This window comes from Lepisosteus platostomus, chromosome 14 (assembly GCF_059453375.1).
Source record: "Lepisosteus platostomus isolate fLepPlt1 chromosome 14, fLepPlt1.hap1, whole genome shotgun sequence".
NCBI lineage: Eukaryota > Metazoa > Chordata > Actinopteri > Semionotiformes > Lepisosteidae > Lepisosteus > Lepisosteus platostomus.
The window spans coordinates 38,588,564-38,606,727 of NC_142624.1; the positions used below are offsets into that span (position 1 = coordinate 38,588,564).

The 18,164-nt window shown below is 40.9% G+C and overlaps 1 protein-coding gene across 1 annotated transcript in view; it reads right to left on the reverse strand.

Moving 5' to 3' along the window:
* tmem163a (transmembrane protein 163a) overlaps positions 1-17,795 on the reverse strand; it is a 66,627-nt gene extending 48,832 nt beyond the window's left edge. Inside the window, exons 1-2 of the mRNA XM_088606208.1 lie at positions 16,932-17,795; positions 10,516-10,635 (exon numbers count right to left, since the gene is read on the reverse strand). Coding sequence (XP_088462334.1) covers positions 10,516-10,635; positions 16,932-17,133 — 322 coding nt within the window. The 5' untranslated portion in view covers positions 17,134-17,795. The remainder of the gene's footprint in view (positions 1-10,515; positions 10,636-16,931) is intronic.
* Between the last annotated feature and the right edge of the window lie 369 nt (positions 17,796-18,164).

An 18,164-nucleotide genomic window follows, 5' to 3' on the forward strand; every position in this document is an offset into this window, starting at 1 on the left:
CACAACACCGATAGTCCTCCTTTTCAAAATGATCAATTCCATCTACAAGCACAGGACTAACATTGTTTTGTGATTTTCAGGCATTTCTCCAGAGTGAGACATCCTGTCAGACTGCAGGGGTGTGGAGTGTGATCTCCACCAGCTAAATCCAGCTGAACATGAGAAGTCGTCTGGAATTTCAATGGCAAATGTGTAATTCAGCTTTTTTTTTCACAAGTCTTGGTTCACCTGCTTGGGGTTTATAAGCAGCTGATATAAGAGGCGTTTGATAATAAAATGTGTGCTGAAGCAAACTAGAACATGGAAACAAAAATAGGAAAAAAACTCCTCCTTACATTCTTCATTTTTAAACAAATCAGTGAGGAACAAGTGAACGCAGATTTTTAGATAAATACATCCTCACCAGTCCTTTAACAAAACAAATATTCAATAGATATTATTTATCCCTGTTAAACAGTTTTAACTAAAATGTTGATTTTTTTAGCACTAAAGTACACAGTGATCTATAATTTGTTTGTCTAAACTTAATTATCCTTAGGATGTCCTTAGGATTTGGTATTTTCACATGGATATACTGTAAGTCAATGAACCACTTTTATTTGAAACAGTTCAATAGGGTTTGAAAGTCGGTTGTGTTAAAGAACTGGTCAGGGGATGAATGCTTAACATATCTGCTTTCACTCCCAACTCGCTGCTTTTTTAAAACACAATATTCTCATTTAAGGAGTGCAGTTTTGATCTCCATTTTAATATTTTGAAGGAAACACTTAGTAAAGTAAATCATTCACCTTATTATAACTGAAAAACAACATTTCCTTTTTTATTAAAATCTCTCCTCGAGGAAAGTAAATGCCACTTGTGCAAAAAAAATCAAATCAACAGCATATGATTAATTCAGAACAGACATGTTCAGTTAAAAGAGACACAGCTTTCTCACAGATCAGCTAGTATGTCCTGTAATCGGTTTTCTTGGTGTGTTACCAGCTCAGATAGTGATGAAATTTAATTTCTACTGCATTTTTCTTGTAGTCCCTAAGGGAACAAAAACCTTATATTCACTCATTTACAAATCAGAGCCCATAAATACGGATGAATACAACCCTTTGGAAGGAACATCACATGCCCAAGATCACGGGAGAAAAGAGTCTCACTGAAATGAGTAAGCATTATAACCAAAAAAAACACATAAAACTCTCTAATGTCCTTATGGTCTCTTGTTTTGTCTGTGTTAATAAACGATGTCACAGTTATTATTGATTTAAAGAGTGAAGCAAAATGACATCTTGGACTGCACAAAAAATAAGTCTTGCAAATAAAAACTGCTTCATTAAACAGTTCACTTCTCCATTTATATACAGTTTTGCAGCTCTCATTCTGCAGCTAATACAGGAATGTAATACGAGTCCGAACTGAGTTTAAACGTACAGACAAATGAAATGTAGATAGTAGAAATGTAGATTTATAATGAAATTTATTATAAAAATGAATAATAAAGCAACACCGCACCTTTTAATGTAAAAAAATTGCAATTACTAGTGTTTAGGGTGTTTGTGTTCAACAGCCCAGGTTCCAACAGTACTGAGCCTCACTATGTAACAGTCTCTCTCTCTGTTAGCACTGTGGATCAGCTCTTTCTTTTTTGGGAGTTTGTAGTCCACTGATCATAAGATCTCAAGCAGCTGTTTCTTAAAAGAAGCAAGGGTATCGGTTTCAACATCATGGCTGAGTAACTTGTTCCACTCTCCCACAACCCTTTGCGTAAAGCAGTGTCTCCGGTTCTCAGTTTTAAATCCACTTCCTGGTAGTTCCCATCTGGTTTGTGGTTCACTGTTCATTCTGAAGTAATCTGCTCAGTCGAGTTTGTTAATGTTATTAGAATCTAATTCACAAGCGAAATGCCCCATAACAAAGAACCCAAAATTCGAACCTGCAGCTGAGCTCACCCCTCCCTGAACAGATTGCTTATTTCGCCTCAGGAGCTACAGGTGAGATTTTCAAGATTAAAGTGGCATGTGCCCTTTGAATGTCCATTCTTGATATTTTATCCTTCCACAACAGAAACTAAGAAAAAAGAAAGCACAACACAAAATCACTCTGTAGAAGGTTAAGTGGGGCCACTCTGTTTTTTTTTTTTAATGAAACACATCTTAAATGAATAAGAGAAGTCTGATTGAAAATCTTGTGTTATTTCCTGTTTAATCAGTGTTGAATTTTTTTTCCCTACCGAGAAGTACAGAGGTGAATCTTGCACTTCTGAAATAAAAGTCTGCAGATCGGTATTTCCAGGAGCACATTCATCAATCAAAGAAGGGAAACATCCATTTTGGAAATTTCCAATTCGGAAAGCACTCCGAACTGAAACACATTCACAATCCATTTAACACAACAGCCTGCCTGTAGGTCCAGAGAGGCTGGCTGTGTCACTGCTTTAAGACTCGCTGTAATGACCTGCTTTGTGTTCTGCAACTGCCAGCAGTGGAATACTACCCTTATTCAGAAATGCCAGTGGAATGAAAAATGGCATTAATATCTTCCTTCACAATCACTAAGATCTCATTTAAGCTTGACAAGCCAAATAATGCTTCCTGGGAGACCCGTGTTCTTTGCCATACAGTTTAGACTGTTGTGGGGAGATCTTGCTTGATTGAAAAGCAAAGCATATGTGCTAAAAATACAAAAATTCCTAAAAATATAACCCCGTGAAGACGCATTACATGTACTGGGAGTTTCCAGTCAATCCTTTTTTGTGTTATTTTCTAACAGCAAAGCCTGTCATAGTCAGGACATTCACCATGTTCTTATTTCTGTTTTCATTCAACACCCAGGCCAAGCAGATTGATTCAACAATAAGCTGACACTCACTATAGGGGTGCTGACTTGACTTGTGTTGCCCCCTGACTCAGCAGGAGTATAACTTGGCACTGCTTGTGTAATGAACACTGCCCCTAGTTTTCTGCTGCACCGTGACGTGGCAGTATGATGGGGCCGAGACAGACAGGATACTGATCACTGCAACAAAATTAAAAACAGCTAATATCTATCAACGGACGTAATTTCAGACTTTTATTATGAAATGTGCATGGTCAAATCTTAACACTAATCTAAGCAGAGTCTGCAGACATATTATTTTAGTAGTGTGGTTGCTAGAAAAATCCTATCTGTCCATTCAGCATGGTATAATCAAACCGGAAACTGTTGAGTCAAGTCTAAGTGCTTTTTTATGTAGTTTTTAACTGGTCGTGTATAAATGTCTGTGCCTGAGGAGGCATTTTGTCCCACAAAAGACATTAGAAGCCTAAAATACGCCAGCCACATTGTAGAAAATTATAACCCTGAATCCAATCGTTAAATAACTGGGTCCCCAGATCAATCAGCCAACCACAACTCAATGAGCTGGGTGTTCGTAAGTTACAGACAATTTGTAAATCAAATATTTGTAATTCCTTTTAATATCACGGCTTCTGACAAAACCCGTCAGACAAGCTAAAAAAAAATCTGGAATTAGGAAAGGAGGGGCCTTACAACAGTTATCTTTGACCTTCAGACCACAAATGCAAGCTGTTTTTTTTATTATTTCTATCTGGCATACACTTGAGGAGGGAACGTCACAGGCAAGCACTGAAGAAACAAAGAGTCCACACGGCACACATTGCAGAAGGAGCTGTAGAGCAGATGAATATGTTTTTGCTTGAGCTTTTAGAACGATGAAACCCCTCACCTAGCATTTTGGCGTTGCTCATCTGTCGTCTTTTTATAAACACAATACAATATTCATACTAAGAGCCTGAGGCTCAGCAAGTCTCAGCAATAATTTAAAACGAAAGTGGTGTTCCTGTCGAAAGCAGAGCGCGCCCCTAGCTTCCTGCTGAATTAAAATCACTGTTCGGCCATGCGGTGATGGAGAGTTCGGCTGTTCTTTAGGTTCCTCTATTCAATAAAAGCATGGCATGGCGTGTAGCGTTTTAAGCTGATTATAAAAGGCAAGAGATGGATGAAACTGGAAGCAAGTAACAGCTGCCACCCAAGCTACTGCAATATTAAATGTCTAAATTCACCAGGTATCTGAATCCTTTAAAAAAAGTAATAAATCCTTGGTAATACTGCAACATTTCTGCAATTTCCAGTGCTTTACAGAGGGTGTCTGAAATCTTATTTTTTCCTGGAGATTGTTAGAAAATGATTTCAGGTTTTATCACACTCAGATGACTCCTGGTACCAAGTTAAAAAGCAGACAATGTCCCATTAGGTACAGTATGTCACATACCGACAGATCACACTTTTTCGTGTTTGGCTTGCATCTTCGGGAAAAATCAGCATCATGCTTTCAAAACACATGGGGTGGCAGGAGAAGTGGGCACAGAATCACAAATCCTCTCTAGGTTATTGCCAGCAGGATCCAACATCCTTCCAGAGCGGTTGGATCAAAGCCAGTTGCTGCACTGGGAAGATTCCAGACTCAGCATTTTCCACAAACCTGCACGCTATCCTAGTTGCTGAAATCACAGAATCTGTTTAAAAGAAACCAACCACTCAAAAGAAGAATTCTTTTTCACAAAGTTTTAAAGGGATAAATGTTGCGGTGAAATGAGAGAAGATTTTACAGTGGTGCATGGCTGTTTTACTATGCGACTGTCTGCTTTGTCAGGAAGGGTACACAAGGAGAGCTGCCACAATCTCTCCTAACTATCCTTGGAATGCACATCCCATGGAACCTGGCAGAGGTGGGGGGAGACCTGTATTCTGTATGGCTCATTCATACAAAGCACATTCCCAACACTGATCGGGAAGACACCAACACTGTTGAATGCCCATGCTCCTGCTCTAGCTTCTCTAAAACACATAAACACAATTTTATTAAACAAACACACTCCATCTATTATGCATTATCACAACCTCTTTATAAAGCAAGTATTTAAAAGCCTCCTTTAACAAAATCTTCTGCTAATGATCGTTGGCATTCCCTGCACTCTCAGAAAACGAACATCATGGTCTGTCAGAAACGTCGATATATCTAAACAAAATAAGGTCTTCATAAGGTCACCTCAATAAAAAAAATACAGCTTGATTTTTCTTCTCATGGAAACTAAACATAAATGGGATATATGCTTGGAGAAGGTCTATTCATTTTCCACCCACACTACCGAACTGTAGATTAGTACTGCAGAGAACTAATATCACAATGTGTTATAATACCTTAATCTACATGGTCAACATGCTTAAAATAACCTGAAAACATGTGTAGTGTTATACAAACTGAGACCAAGCCCAGATACAAGCAGTAAACAATGTTGTAATTTAATCAGCCGCACATGAAACAAATCTCATCTTAATTGCTTTATGTTATTACTATAGTCATGATCATTAATCCCATTAACATCATAATTGAATTTACACTTTAATGTTATTATGATCCAACAAGTCATTCGATTTTTAAACTTTGTCTCATCCTTTTATTTAATCTTTGCTTTACTTATTTAACCAGCAGAAGCTGGACCCCTCTTTTGAACTGGAGCACTGTCAGGGCGGTGAACCATCGCTCGTGTCAGATTCACAAGGAAGCTACAGTACATACCAGCTTCCATTCATAGCGACGCTAAACCTGTTCACTGAAATTAAGGGCGAATAATTCAGGAAGACTGGGGTAGCACCTTCGCTACCCACAGAAAATCAATTTGTGACGATTTTAGAAAACAAATGTCATGAAATGTAACAGGAAAAGATGTCTCCGAGATATCTAGTTATACACCCGTTTATGCTATAGGCTAAGAAACTGTGCACTTCAAAATTGAATACAGTGGCAGGGCCAGCAGCGTTGACATTGAAATTGCTCGATCTACTGTTGGGTGCTGGCACTGACTGCTCAGCTGAGCCCCGGTACTCTCCCCAGGCTGCGCCTCCTGTCCACCACAGCCTCCACCTGCCTTATTAACACCCGGGCACACATGAAAGGCGTGTAGCCCATTTGCGGCACTGCTGTGGAGGGTCAGGCCTGCACAGTGTGTGCATCCTGCTCTGGTGCCACTGCCTACTAAAGGAACACAGCACAGCTAAAGACACTGGTGCTTGGGCACAACACGCTTGGTGCAAAGGTATGACATGCTCAAGGGAATGCCCTATGCCAACAGGCTAAAGGAACTGAACCTTCTTAGACCAGAAGAGAGAAGACAACAAGGGTGCCTGATACAAGTACTCAGTGTCACATGGCATTGCTCTATCACAGGTGTGGAATCACATCAGGATAGCCCTGATAGTAATGGCATTGCTCCCTATTGGTAACTTAAACCCTTAAGTATTTCACAATGCATGTCATTTGATCTCGGATTGTACCCTCCATTCCAGGCGCTCGATGGCTGATGTCTATGACCTGCGCCTGGGCTTGTCTGGAGGAGAGCTCTGCACTGACATCGATTTAACTAAATCCCATCTGCTACACATTTTACAGTCTTTCCATGTTAGGAAACACAGTTGCAACTACACATTGCAAAAATATTATGCCTTGACTCTTAGAATCCAAATTCTTTTCAGTCCCATTAAAGAAAATCCATTAAATGTTTTTTTTTGCAAGTACACAATACCATACTATGTATGACCATCGATGAGGAAGCAAGCCAGCAGACTGGACATGCAGTGAAAGAAATTTCAAATTCTCACATTAATAACACATACATCATGAGATACAGTATTTTTTCTGCATTTTTCCATCTGTTTTTCATGTTTCTCCAACACTTTTTCCCATTACTGGGAAACATATTGATATTTTCTTCTTTTTTTTTTCTTAGAGGCCTTTTGTAATTCGTCGGCAATGCACCTTAAAAATGGTTTCTCTCTACTGAGATAAACAGATAAACAGATATTGAGTGCTCAAAAACATTCCCTACCTTGGGTTTTATATTTGCCCCTTGAAACCACTGATTCAATCCACCCACCCTGCCTTTGTCAGAAAGCTGCATATTCTTGGCAATGTTTGTAGCGACAATTTGCTTCAAAATCACCTGGCAGAAAGCAAACACAATCGCACATAGACACGTTCATTACAAATAAAATCCCACAATTTTCGTTCTGTAGTTAAATGATCAAGAAGGAATTGCTGGATAACAATATCTGATTATGAAATGTCCTGTAGGTTATTTTAAGTTATATTGAGTTTTGTCTTAGATTATCTTATTCAATTTCTATTGCACTATTATTTATTACGTAACCTTATCTTGCAACTTTAATTTTGTGATTTTTATTCCCCCCACCCCCGCTGACCTCATAGAAAAGACATTTCACTGCCAGCAACTACTGCTGCACACTGTATTGTTGTGCTTTTGATAAATAAACTTTGATTAATTGATTGATTGATTTTCTCTGGCAGTGGTGAATGGCCTGCTAGGGTCCCAAACTTCTTTACAGTCTGTATACTGTGGTTTTTAGTGCAAACTGTTAAAAAAATTAATTACACACAATAACAATTCATCGGCGGTGGGTCTGGGAAGAAATCACATCCCCTGAAAACTGAGAGCTACAGGAGCTTCTCTGAACTGTGAGTGAAGGCTGTAAGCACACACATGAACTCATCCGTCATGCCGATCTTTAATCACCAATATCAAGGAGTTTATATAGTATATGTGAAGCCTGTTTAACATTACTGAAACCTGACAACACCCCTGAGGTTTATCCTGACTTCTGTGAATCTGAGGCACACCTGGACACGTCTGGAGAAGCAGCTGCATACGAGGTAATTAACATGACCAAAATGTCAGAACCGCTATTGAGCAAAATGAGTCCCAAAGGATTTATAGCAATTCTACATTATGTATAAAGTGCCTTGCGAAAGTATTCAGACCCTTGCAGTTTTCAAATTCTGTTACAGGAAAGCTTGAATTAATGACACTTTGAAACAGAAATTAATGTCTTATGCAAACAACCTCCACATGTAAAAACCCCCCAAAAATAGAAAACCTGAAATAAAAAATGGAAAAGTCATGACTGAATTAGTCTTCAAATCCTTTGCTGTGTCAAACCTAAATCAATTACCTTAACAAGCTACACAATTAGTTGAGTGGCCTCTAACTGTGTGCATTCACATAATTTCAGAATAAATACACCTGTCTTCAGTCAGGTAGTGAATGTTAAGAAAAGATTGCATCAAGACAAAAGAGCTTTCAGAGCAACTCAGAAATACAGTTGTAGAAAGACACTGGTCAAGAGAAAGATATAAATAAAGTTTCCAATCACTTAAGCAAAAATGTTCTAGCTACAAATAAGAACACATCAGGTGAACATGTTGTATGATGGTGCTTTAATGCTGAAACATCAAAAAGAGACACTACTTCCAGTCAGAGAGACAACAAATTTGCACTAGAGATTAATGTATGCAACTCACATTTGCCAAATCTTTTTGAGCTTGGTTCAAGAGATGTTTTTACAGAGGAAAGAAAAAATTCAGAGGGCAAACTTGCGGATGTCCTTAGTTGTATCATGGGGGACTTAGTGAGGAATATTCTTAAGCAATATTAATATTAATTCCTTGCCAGTTCAGCCACTCCAAAAGGCTAGAGCTCCATAACAGTGTCTCACTTTCCCTACTGACCTTGTCCGGTGGCAGTAATTGCTTGCTTTCACTTATTCATGAATCGACCAAGCCACAGCTCTCTTGGGGCACCAAAAAAAACATTAGGGAAGACAAAAATCATTTTTTTCAAACTGGAACTGTCAAAACGATGAACAGGGTGGAATAACCTAAAGCAAACATGGCAACAGTGCAAGGAAATATTTTTACACTGCACATCCTTTAAGAAAGGAAGACAATGCAGAGAGATTACCATGCAAGAGACAGGCACATGTTTATAGAAACGTGTTTTTAAGAATATATCTGATAAAGTGCCGAGTCCTTTGATTTGTTCAATGCTGTAGCATTACTCAGCAACAAGAAACATTCACAAGCTACACAATCTTCACGGCCAGCTTCACAGATCTGAGGGGGCAGAAGCAATGAGGATGTCTGAGCAGCTTTGCTCTGCAAGGCTGCTGTACTTCACTGGCCCAGACCTCTTCAACAGTGGAGCGCAGTGACAGTGATTTGTCTTCACTCCTGAATGTTAAGAAGCCGTAAGCAACAGGAAAACACCTTCAGCCAACTGCTGTTAGAAAACGTGGCTTGCAGCATACAGGCCCTTATCGAGATTTACCATGATGAACATGCTCACATGCTTTATTTTTTACCATGCTTGATCATTGATATGTTCTTCTCGTGCAAAGTTTCCAAATTTTGCATTACCCTGACCTCACTGGGCCTTACTACACCATACTCTGCTTTTACCACGATCACTGCGGGCCTTACTAAATTATACTCTGCTTTTACCTTCATCACACCATCCTCTGCTTTTACCTTCATCACTCTGGGCTTAAATACAAGATACTCTGCTTTTACCATGATCACACTTAACCACAGTGTACTCTACCTTTACTGCCATGGTCAGTCAGTAAAATGGCTATAACATACCTCTTTTATAAAGGATAATAATCTGCAAATTTCAATATAAATATAAGCACTAAAAGAGCTTTCTTTTAAACAATTAACTTAAAACATGAATAAAAATACAGTTACCAACACAACATGGCTTCTCTTATCTCTACACCCTATGAATGTTTATACTGCCTAAAAATATTCTTTGTCTCAAAGAAAAAAAACAAAATGTATTATTGTGTTTTCACTTTTTTTACTTAATAATTACATAATGTTACTTCTTGGCATTCAAATACGTGCTGGCAGTTCAGCATCTGGAAACCCTCCAGAGCTTATTTTAATTTGATGCCTTCTTATGTGCTGAGATCTGACCTGAATCAAGGGGCTAAGCGAGAGAAATTACTTTTCTCATGAGAAGTAAGCGCAAAACCACAGAGGTGATGTCTTCAGACTTCTTGAACTTTTAGGACTTAGAGTTACAGTAAGTACAGTATGTGTTGTGGCAATAGTTTAATGGAGGGAGGAGGGGAGCGTTCTTTAAAGTGCTAAAAGATCATTCCCACATTTTTCACTACAGCATTCCAGACCTTCTTGTGAGAGAGAAAATGTTTTCAATTTTCTCCATAGGATTGGCAGTGCTGGTTATTTTGTAGTTTTGGAGTTCAACATTACACCTTTCAGCGTAGGGTCCTAGGAATTTGTGATCTAACAGTGGAAATTCATTCTGAAAAAAAAATACAGACCAGCTGTAGGGAAAACACTTGTGTGTCTAACCTCTTCCCACGCGGATGGGAGTTTATCAATGAAAATGAGCTCTCCTCGCGACTGTGTACAGTACGTCTCGGAAAAAACATGCTCCGTTTGGAATCCGCTACATTAGAGTGAGGAATTTTAAGCCTGATTACACCATGAAAAGTTCCCTAACCTGGAAGTTTCGGAGATGACTTGCCAACCTCTTTTCAACATTTGATCACAGCAAACATCGAACTACGCTGTTTTTAAGAACAGTCTCCCCCCCCCGATACATGGTGCACGCATGCAAACCGGCGATTGGGATCACTCACTGAAGGCAGCCACAGCCAGGACTAAAGTGACGACAATGGAAATCCAGGACACCCATAAGGCCTTCTTGCGGTAGCTCTGGGCTTCGTGGGGCTTCAGTCGAGTGCTGCTTTCTAGCAGACCTGCCGAGGGCAATGAAACAGTCATTAGTGTGTTGCAGAGCTGTACCGTGCGTGCATCCGTATTTACAATTCATCCAATTAGCCACTCGTGCTCACCAGAAGAAAGCTTTGCTTAAGCAGAATTATTAGATATACCCACCAGATGCAATCTGGTGTGTTCATTGTTCTTGCATCTGGCATTAGGTTTTAAACTGATGTGCTGCCAATTGCTAACCTGAGTGCCTTTCAAGACACAAGGAGTAGATTTTGAACTCAGCTAATTACTGTACAACCAATTAGCACTGTAGTGCACAGACAGTATCTGCATCTACGTTTTTAAATATTGTCATAAAAATATATTAGCGATTTCATTTGCCTTTGAAAACAAAACTTTCGTTAAGCACTAGATGGACATGAATTGCAATAATCATATTATTAATATTGATTGATTTATAAATTTCAAGATTTCGATCGGTCACTAGGCAGGCGGGCAATTTCTTGAATTTAATGTGCGTTTTAATTACTTTCTCGCTTCGTTCTGCCAGCTTGACATGTCTGCATTAAATAAACGTGACTCTAAAAAGTGCGTCGGCGCTGTCTGGAATTTACAGAAGACGAGTACCTCGCCTCAAGCTGGTTTTGTATTCGCATATTTTAGTTGTTGAAGGGGGCGTTTTCGGCAGCTTTGTAAATGACAAACAACTAAATGTTAATAACAATTAATCATTTCCTTCATTTCATATGATAAAAACGGGTTTCTATTTCGTATCACCACGGGATATGTATCTAAAACATTCAGAAAAAAAATCACAACGTAAAATTTTACATTTAAAAATGCCCTCGGATTTTCGTCCTGTTTATTTTATTCTTTTGTTCATCCACATTTGGAAAAACACGCTCTGCTCCAAACTCGGCCCCGCTGTCTGTTAGGGAACCATAATGTTTCGGGCGGAAAGACTGGACTCGGGCAGCTTGCTCACACAGCTCTGAAAGTAGGACTCGTCTCAGGAGAGACCAGCAACGGGACTCCCATCAGCAGAGAGAGGAGCTGAAGTGCGAGATGCCAGCGGGAGAAAGTAAAAATGTTAAGTAACTTAGAACCGCCATCATTCCTAGACAGGGCATGAAATATAGACACCTCGACTGCTCAGACAAAAATATACTGAAAGCAAAATCCAAGAACTGTGCCATTGGAGACGTCTTTCCTCATGTATTCCTTTGTGCCTCTCCAGCCGGGAGGGGGCGCTATTCAAAAGACAGACCCGGACAAACGCAGGTGTGTTTGAAGGATTGTTATAGTAATTAATCAGCCTTTCTGCTGTTGCACAGCCTCGCAGTCTGCAAACCGAACCCAGGACAAAAATGCGATGCGAAACGAGAGTCAACAGTCCCTAAACGTGACGTAGGATGTCTGGTTGAAGGATGTGCTAAACAAAACCATATTTTTTTACCCGATAGATTAAAAGTTCGTTTCAAAATTGCTTCTTTGTCTTGAATATGTTGACCAGTAAAAACGCATTCTTAGGATTCGTAAGGTTTTCTTACCATTCTGTAAAAAGAGGAGAAATGCATCCGTACACACCAGGATATAAAGAAATATGTGGATTTGATGTATTAAATCATTTCTCCATCTACGTGATGCTTTAAAAAAACAGATGTGCGCATTTTCGGATATCACCGTACTCTTGCTTACATTCCGACTCCTTAATAATGGAATAGTAAGTAATTATACTTAAACAGCTCTTTTCATCCCAGCGCTCACCTGCGTGACCTGCAGCTGCTCCACTACACAGCAGATTAGGGGGAGGAGTTAAACGTTGCTTCACTAATTGAATTAATTGGGAATTTCAGGGAGGCCAGATTGTACAAACCTGAAGAGGCATTTAGCCTTAACACCGAGATTAACCCCTTTAGTCTTTCAAGCAATGCCATCTAATCCGGATGATAACCCTCACAGCACAATGTTCCCTGTCAGCATTCTGGGGTACTGGTGCCACCTACTGGTCCACCAACACATTACATTTTTTTCTCAAAACACTGGTATGCAAGTAAATCCCTTGATTAAGAGCCCTATGTATCTTATCTTAAATCATCATAGAAAGGACTTAATCAATGCTCAATATTTATTTAAAAGGGTACCCTCTCTTTCATGCACAGAGAATTGCAAACTCTGATAAAAGAAAGAATTGCTCACTGCAATATTTGACATAAGATGGCCCAAGAGCCTGTTAAGCCACCTCACTGGTAAGGCTTTACGTATCTGCCGCCTATAGGAGGAAGCACAGGCGAGAGGAAACTGTCTCTTCTGCGTGTTCAAACGCCTCTGCTTTAAGAACAATTCCATCAACAGATGGCATCAAAGCCATGCCTCTTGCCGTTTCCCAAGGATATTCAAATTGTTCTGCGGAGATTTTGTAAACCGCACAGGCTTTGACAGAGGCGAGCAGGAGAGGGGACGCTGTCGCGATGACTGGATGAGTGAAGAAATATGACCTTGATCTCCTTGGCTCTCATGTACCTTGTTAAGCACGCCTCAGATTGCTTGTTCAGAGCATCAGACTTCATTATGTTCTGCTTTGCAGTGCCACACTTCCCCCAGCTTCTGCCCAGGGATGTTGTCTTGAGTCTTGCAGCATCCACAGCTAAAACTAAGCCCTGAGCAGTCCTGTTCTTTCGCTTCCAGACATCATTGAGTACCACTGCGGGCTACATTTTTAGGGATTTTTCAGTCAGAGGCAATTAGGACATAACGATGAAAGGTCTGTTTTGTTTCAGAGCGCACCGTTGAAACATTGCACGAGTTTAAGGGGTAAGACCCCAGGGCAGTGTCAAATCGTCTTCCTGTAAATAAAGTCAGGAACGTACAGTATATTTCATCTAGCCCCAGCCAGGAACACATGAGAGGAACACTCAGGAACATAAGATAAAAATATGAGAATATTTAGTGAACTAATCACTGGGTGAGTCGTATTAAAGTCTGCGGATGCTGGCTGGCATGGTTTTGCATACTCTGCCCCTGATCCGCTTCTGCTGTAGCTCAGTGGACAGCCACCACTGCATTTCAGCAATGGAAGTAACAGGCTCCCTCCTGCATGGAAAGCACTGGAAAAGGACTCTGTAAATCCAAGGCAAAACAAAAAAGGTGGGACTGGTTTGGGTTGTGGTGCCCCCTGACTGTGGAATTCCTAACCTCTTTTCAATCAGTGCTGCAGCCTGAACTGGAGTTTTTAAAAACACCCTTGAAAACACATTTACATAACACAGCCTTTTCTGAATCCAATTAGTCTCTAGTCCAATAATCTTTAGTCATTTTGTAGGCGTCGGTATGTTTTCTGTTCCTTATTATTCCTTTTGTAAATATCCCATATTTTTTATTTGATTTTTAAGGTGCTTTTTTGGGGCATGAAAGGCGCTTTGTAAAAGAAGCTGGCAGAGCTTGAGCCCGCAGTGTTACCTCTGTAACAGTGGCCTTGGCTGCCCATGCAGCTGGGAAATAACGGCATCTCATCAGGGAAGCAGGACTGGAAAGGACAGTAAGGAGCTGAGAGGCGCTGGTGTTGGGGCTCGGTGGCTCGTGTGTGCTCTCCGGTCTGTCTGGGCTGCCTGACAGGTGAACAGGACCCGGCTCAGGTGATGCCAGACGGGGCACAGCTGTGCAAGTGCATGTGGGGTTTCTGTCTCTGGATGGTGTCAGCTACACAAGAACCACAATGTCTTTACTGGGGCACATCTAAATGAAAACACCAGGCTGATTCAGTACTACTACCCTGCCTTATCCCTTGTGGTTGAGTGCACCCACGCTTGTCCTGTGCACATACACATCTACGACAGTTCACAGCACCGGGAAAACATGAATGGGGGTAATGCTTTAAAGCATCACTTTAAATCATCAGATTTACCATCAAGGGAGGCTCGCCTGCAGATTCTCACAGCTTTAAAGGAAAGGGCAAGCTGCATCTGAGGAATTCTTCAGAGAGTCACACCCAGTTCCTGCAGGCAGTGTGGGTACTGCCAACATTTTTGAAGAAGCATATCAGAGCTGTTTTCTAGCAGGCACAGGGATTTTGTTGACTTAGATATGGTGTACAAAATTTCCTCCACTGGAGCTAGCCAGTACTGATGTGCATAGTCAGCACAAACACTGTCTTCCTGGAAAACACATGGATGTGAGCAAAGGGCAAGATGGGATGCTTGAGCCTGATGCAGTTGAGTTCTGCAATTCCTAGTGATGCTACCCCACAATACCCCTTTTCAAGACCACATAGCAATCATGAGGAATCATGCACTGATCATGCACTGCTACATCACTCCACACCCCAGAACCGCCATCCTGGAGGACGTTATACTGTACGCGCTCACTGGACCACAGTCCTTTGCTGAGGTTGTCAACTCGAGACCACAACTGAAACCCAGGATGTGACCTGTGATCGCTGTTAAATACACAGCATGCCAGCAGGGTGGTTACAGAGTCTTGCAGTTTCCTTCAAGACAAATACCTCAGTAACTGCTCCTCCATATTACCACTTGGTCACAGATGGGATCATGTGAAAAGCACAAGGAAAAACTGGGTGAGATCCAGAGGACAATTCCGTTCCTTTTGGATTATGAGACTTTACCACCATCTGGCATATAGGGCACTGCACAATGATTTTGTTCAAAAAGCAATCTACAATATTTTGCAAATATTGTAAAGTTTCATTAGAAAATATTCTATTTTAAATACAAAAGACGATTTAGGCAGTGGAGGATGGAGGCTCACTTTGGGTACTTTTTTGTTTGGGGTGGAGTTCAGACATTACATATTTACACAGATTTGCAGCTTCCCCAGCTGACTGCCAGCTTAGTCAAAACTGAATGCAAATCCCATTAAAATTGTGTAACAACAATGTGTAACAATCGCATTTGCCCCCAGACTGCTTGAGATGTCCATGATCTTACTAGGAAGAGGCTATAACAGCCAATCACCGATGATACTGTGTGGAAATCCAGTGAGTAACAGGACATTAGGATAAATTGTGAGCACTTATTAAGGAAATAAATTACTCCTTTCAACCCAGCCTCTGTGCTTTCAGCTTCTTGCTCTGCACTTGTCTTCATGCAATGCAACAGCACAGTCAAAACAGCATTCATTTTTAGATTCATGACACTATCACACAAGCACGTTCTCAGAAAGGTTCTGTATCTCAGCCTAATTTGTTGGGTTTCTTCTACTGTATGTGCTTCCTGCCTCATTAACTCTCTACCTGTCACTTCTGTCATCTTTAAAATGGAACCCTAACAAGCCCACTTCACATATTGGAGACGGCGCAGAGACTGGCTGCACCCTCTCTGAAGACCTGCAGCCAGGGAGGGGTTATTCAAGCTCAGGAGCCCCGAGAAAGGGAACTGCTGAACCCAGAGAGTGAGGCATTTCACTAAATAGCTCAGCCCAGATTTCAGCAGTCTGTGGCAGGGCCACATAGCCCCCCACACAATCATAATTAATACACATCTACTACTGAAATCTACTGAATTTCTTTCCATTGTGTGGAGGAATATAAGCTGATTGGACAGAGCCTGGGAGATTAAAATTTTGTATAGCTATTTGCACCGTGATTTATGGATGTAACATCCCAGGACTCACTTGCTGCCTTTATTTCAAATGACGTTCTATCAGACCATTCCACAGAGACACCCCCTGAACGGTGCGCTTGATCGATTTGCTATTGATGTCCATTAAGTGTGGACCTGACAGCTACTCATAAAAGCAGAAAGTTAGTCGATCGATATACAGTAGCATCCGAAAAGGCACAACCTTGGCATTGCAGTAATCAATAAAACTGCCCAGATACAGAACCCAGTTCTTTTCAAACATATAGGATGCTGACACTAATGTATGAACAGTTTCTAAATAACTGACGACATGATTTATTGTACGTATGAACGCTTGAATGTTTGCAGAGATAATCACCTGACAATATCTGGTGAGCCAAAGTTAGCTACAGTTATAATTCAGTTCTCCCTTTGCACATAAAGTTGCTTGGGCGGGTTTTTGGAACGAAAGCTCAATTGCAATTGATTTATTGCGGGATAATGTGCGTTTCTCCTTTTAATACAAAAAAAACTGCTGAAATGTTAACCAGCCGTTCGCTCCTTATGCAGCCAAGCATAACATATTCCATATATACCTGGGTCTTAATAATTCAAAACACTTTTCAAGCGCTGTCAATTCCGTTGTTTGTTCCTTATCTGTATTAGATCTCTTAACACGAACAATATGCTGGAGTTCACCAATTGTTATTGTCACACCAATTCATTGGTTTGTTTAAGCGGTTTACCTCGATTCTCCACTCCGTCACGGAACTGCACGCTTTCGGTTATTTTCATCTGCTGATCCAGGTCCATGTTGAACGAGTCTCCCCGGCTTCCTCTCTTGGGTGGGCGCAGGTCTGTGGGGGCACACTGTCCGTTTTGAGCTGCGGGATTCACGACGGCGGGTTCCGGAGCAGTACAGAGATCTGGAGCCGAAGAGTCGGTCATCGTTAGGAGTTTAAGTCAAAACAAACAGCCGCTCAAAATATGTCGCACCAGGGCGAGAAGAGTATTTCTCCACAGCGAATGGAGAGAGCCGTAGAGCGGGCTTTTTACAGACCAGGAATCAGAGCAGTCGTCGCCGCATCAGCATCAGACCGACTCCTCCAGCACGGACTTGCTAACTAGAGAACAAGGACTGCAACAAGCAGGCTCTAATTAAAAATCCAGGGTCGTTAACGAGACCTCTGCACTGGGGGTGCGCTGGTTCCGAGAAGCCTTAAAGGGAGCAAGGCAGCGAGTGGCCGGCGAGAGTTGCGCTCAGACGAGCTGCTGCTGTTTTCTTCCAGGCGATGCGCTATGCTACCGTCCCAGGTGGCGAGAGTGTCGACGACTTGTCTGTGTGCGGCGTCAATCACGTTTGTGGCTACCCAACACGTGTAAGAAATTAAAAAAAAAAACCGTGAGAAAAATTACAATCTCATAAACGCATAAAAACCCGACGCCTTGGTATTTTTTTAAAATCGTTTCACACAATGAACATTTTCTTTCTCGCTTTTTCTCAACGTCTAGTTTCAACTTTTGGGTTGCAGCTGCGAGATTCGGAGACAGTACGTAGCCTTCTGTTACCTTCAAAAAAAGGATTTTGTTTTTGAAAAGTTGCAACAACAACAACAACAACAAGAACAAAAAACATTTGTAACACAAACGTGTACGTTTCGCCATGGATATTTAACCTTGATTTTTTTAAAATTTAATTATATTGTTGCCTTTAAAATGTAGTAATTCAGTAACTTTAATTCAGTAGTTCTTAATAGTTTTCCTGCACGGTGTGCTTGTCTGGCTGTAAATACAGTATTCATATAGGTTACACTGATATTCTGAAAAGGCACTTTTGACCTCAACTCAAGAATACAGCTTTCATTGTTTTGCAAATGAATGTCTTGGGTACACTTGTAACGTCAAAGTTATTTACTATATGTACAGTATGTGACACGAATAGCCCGAGCCTTCAAAACCTGTTAATGAAAATGCTCATC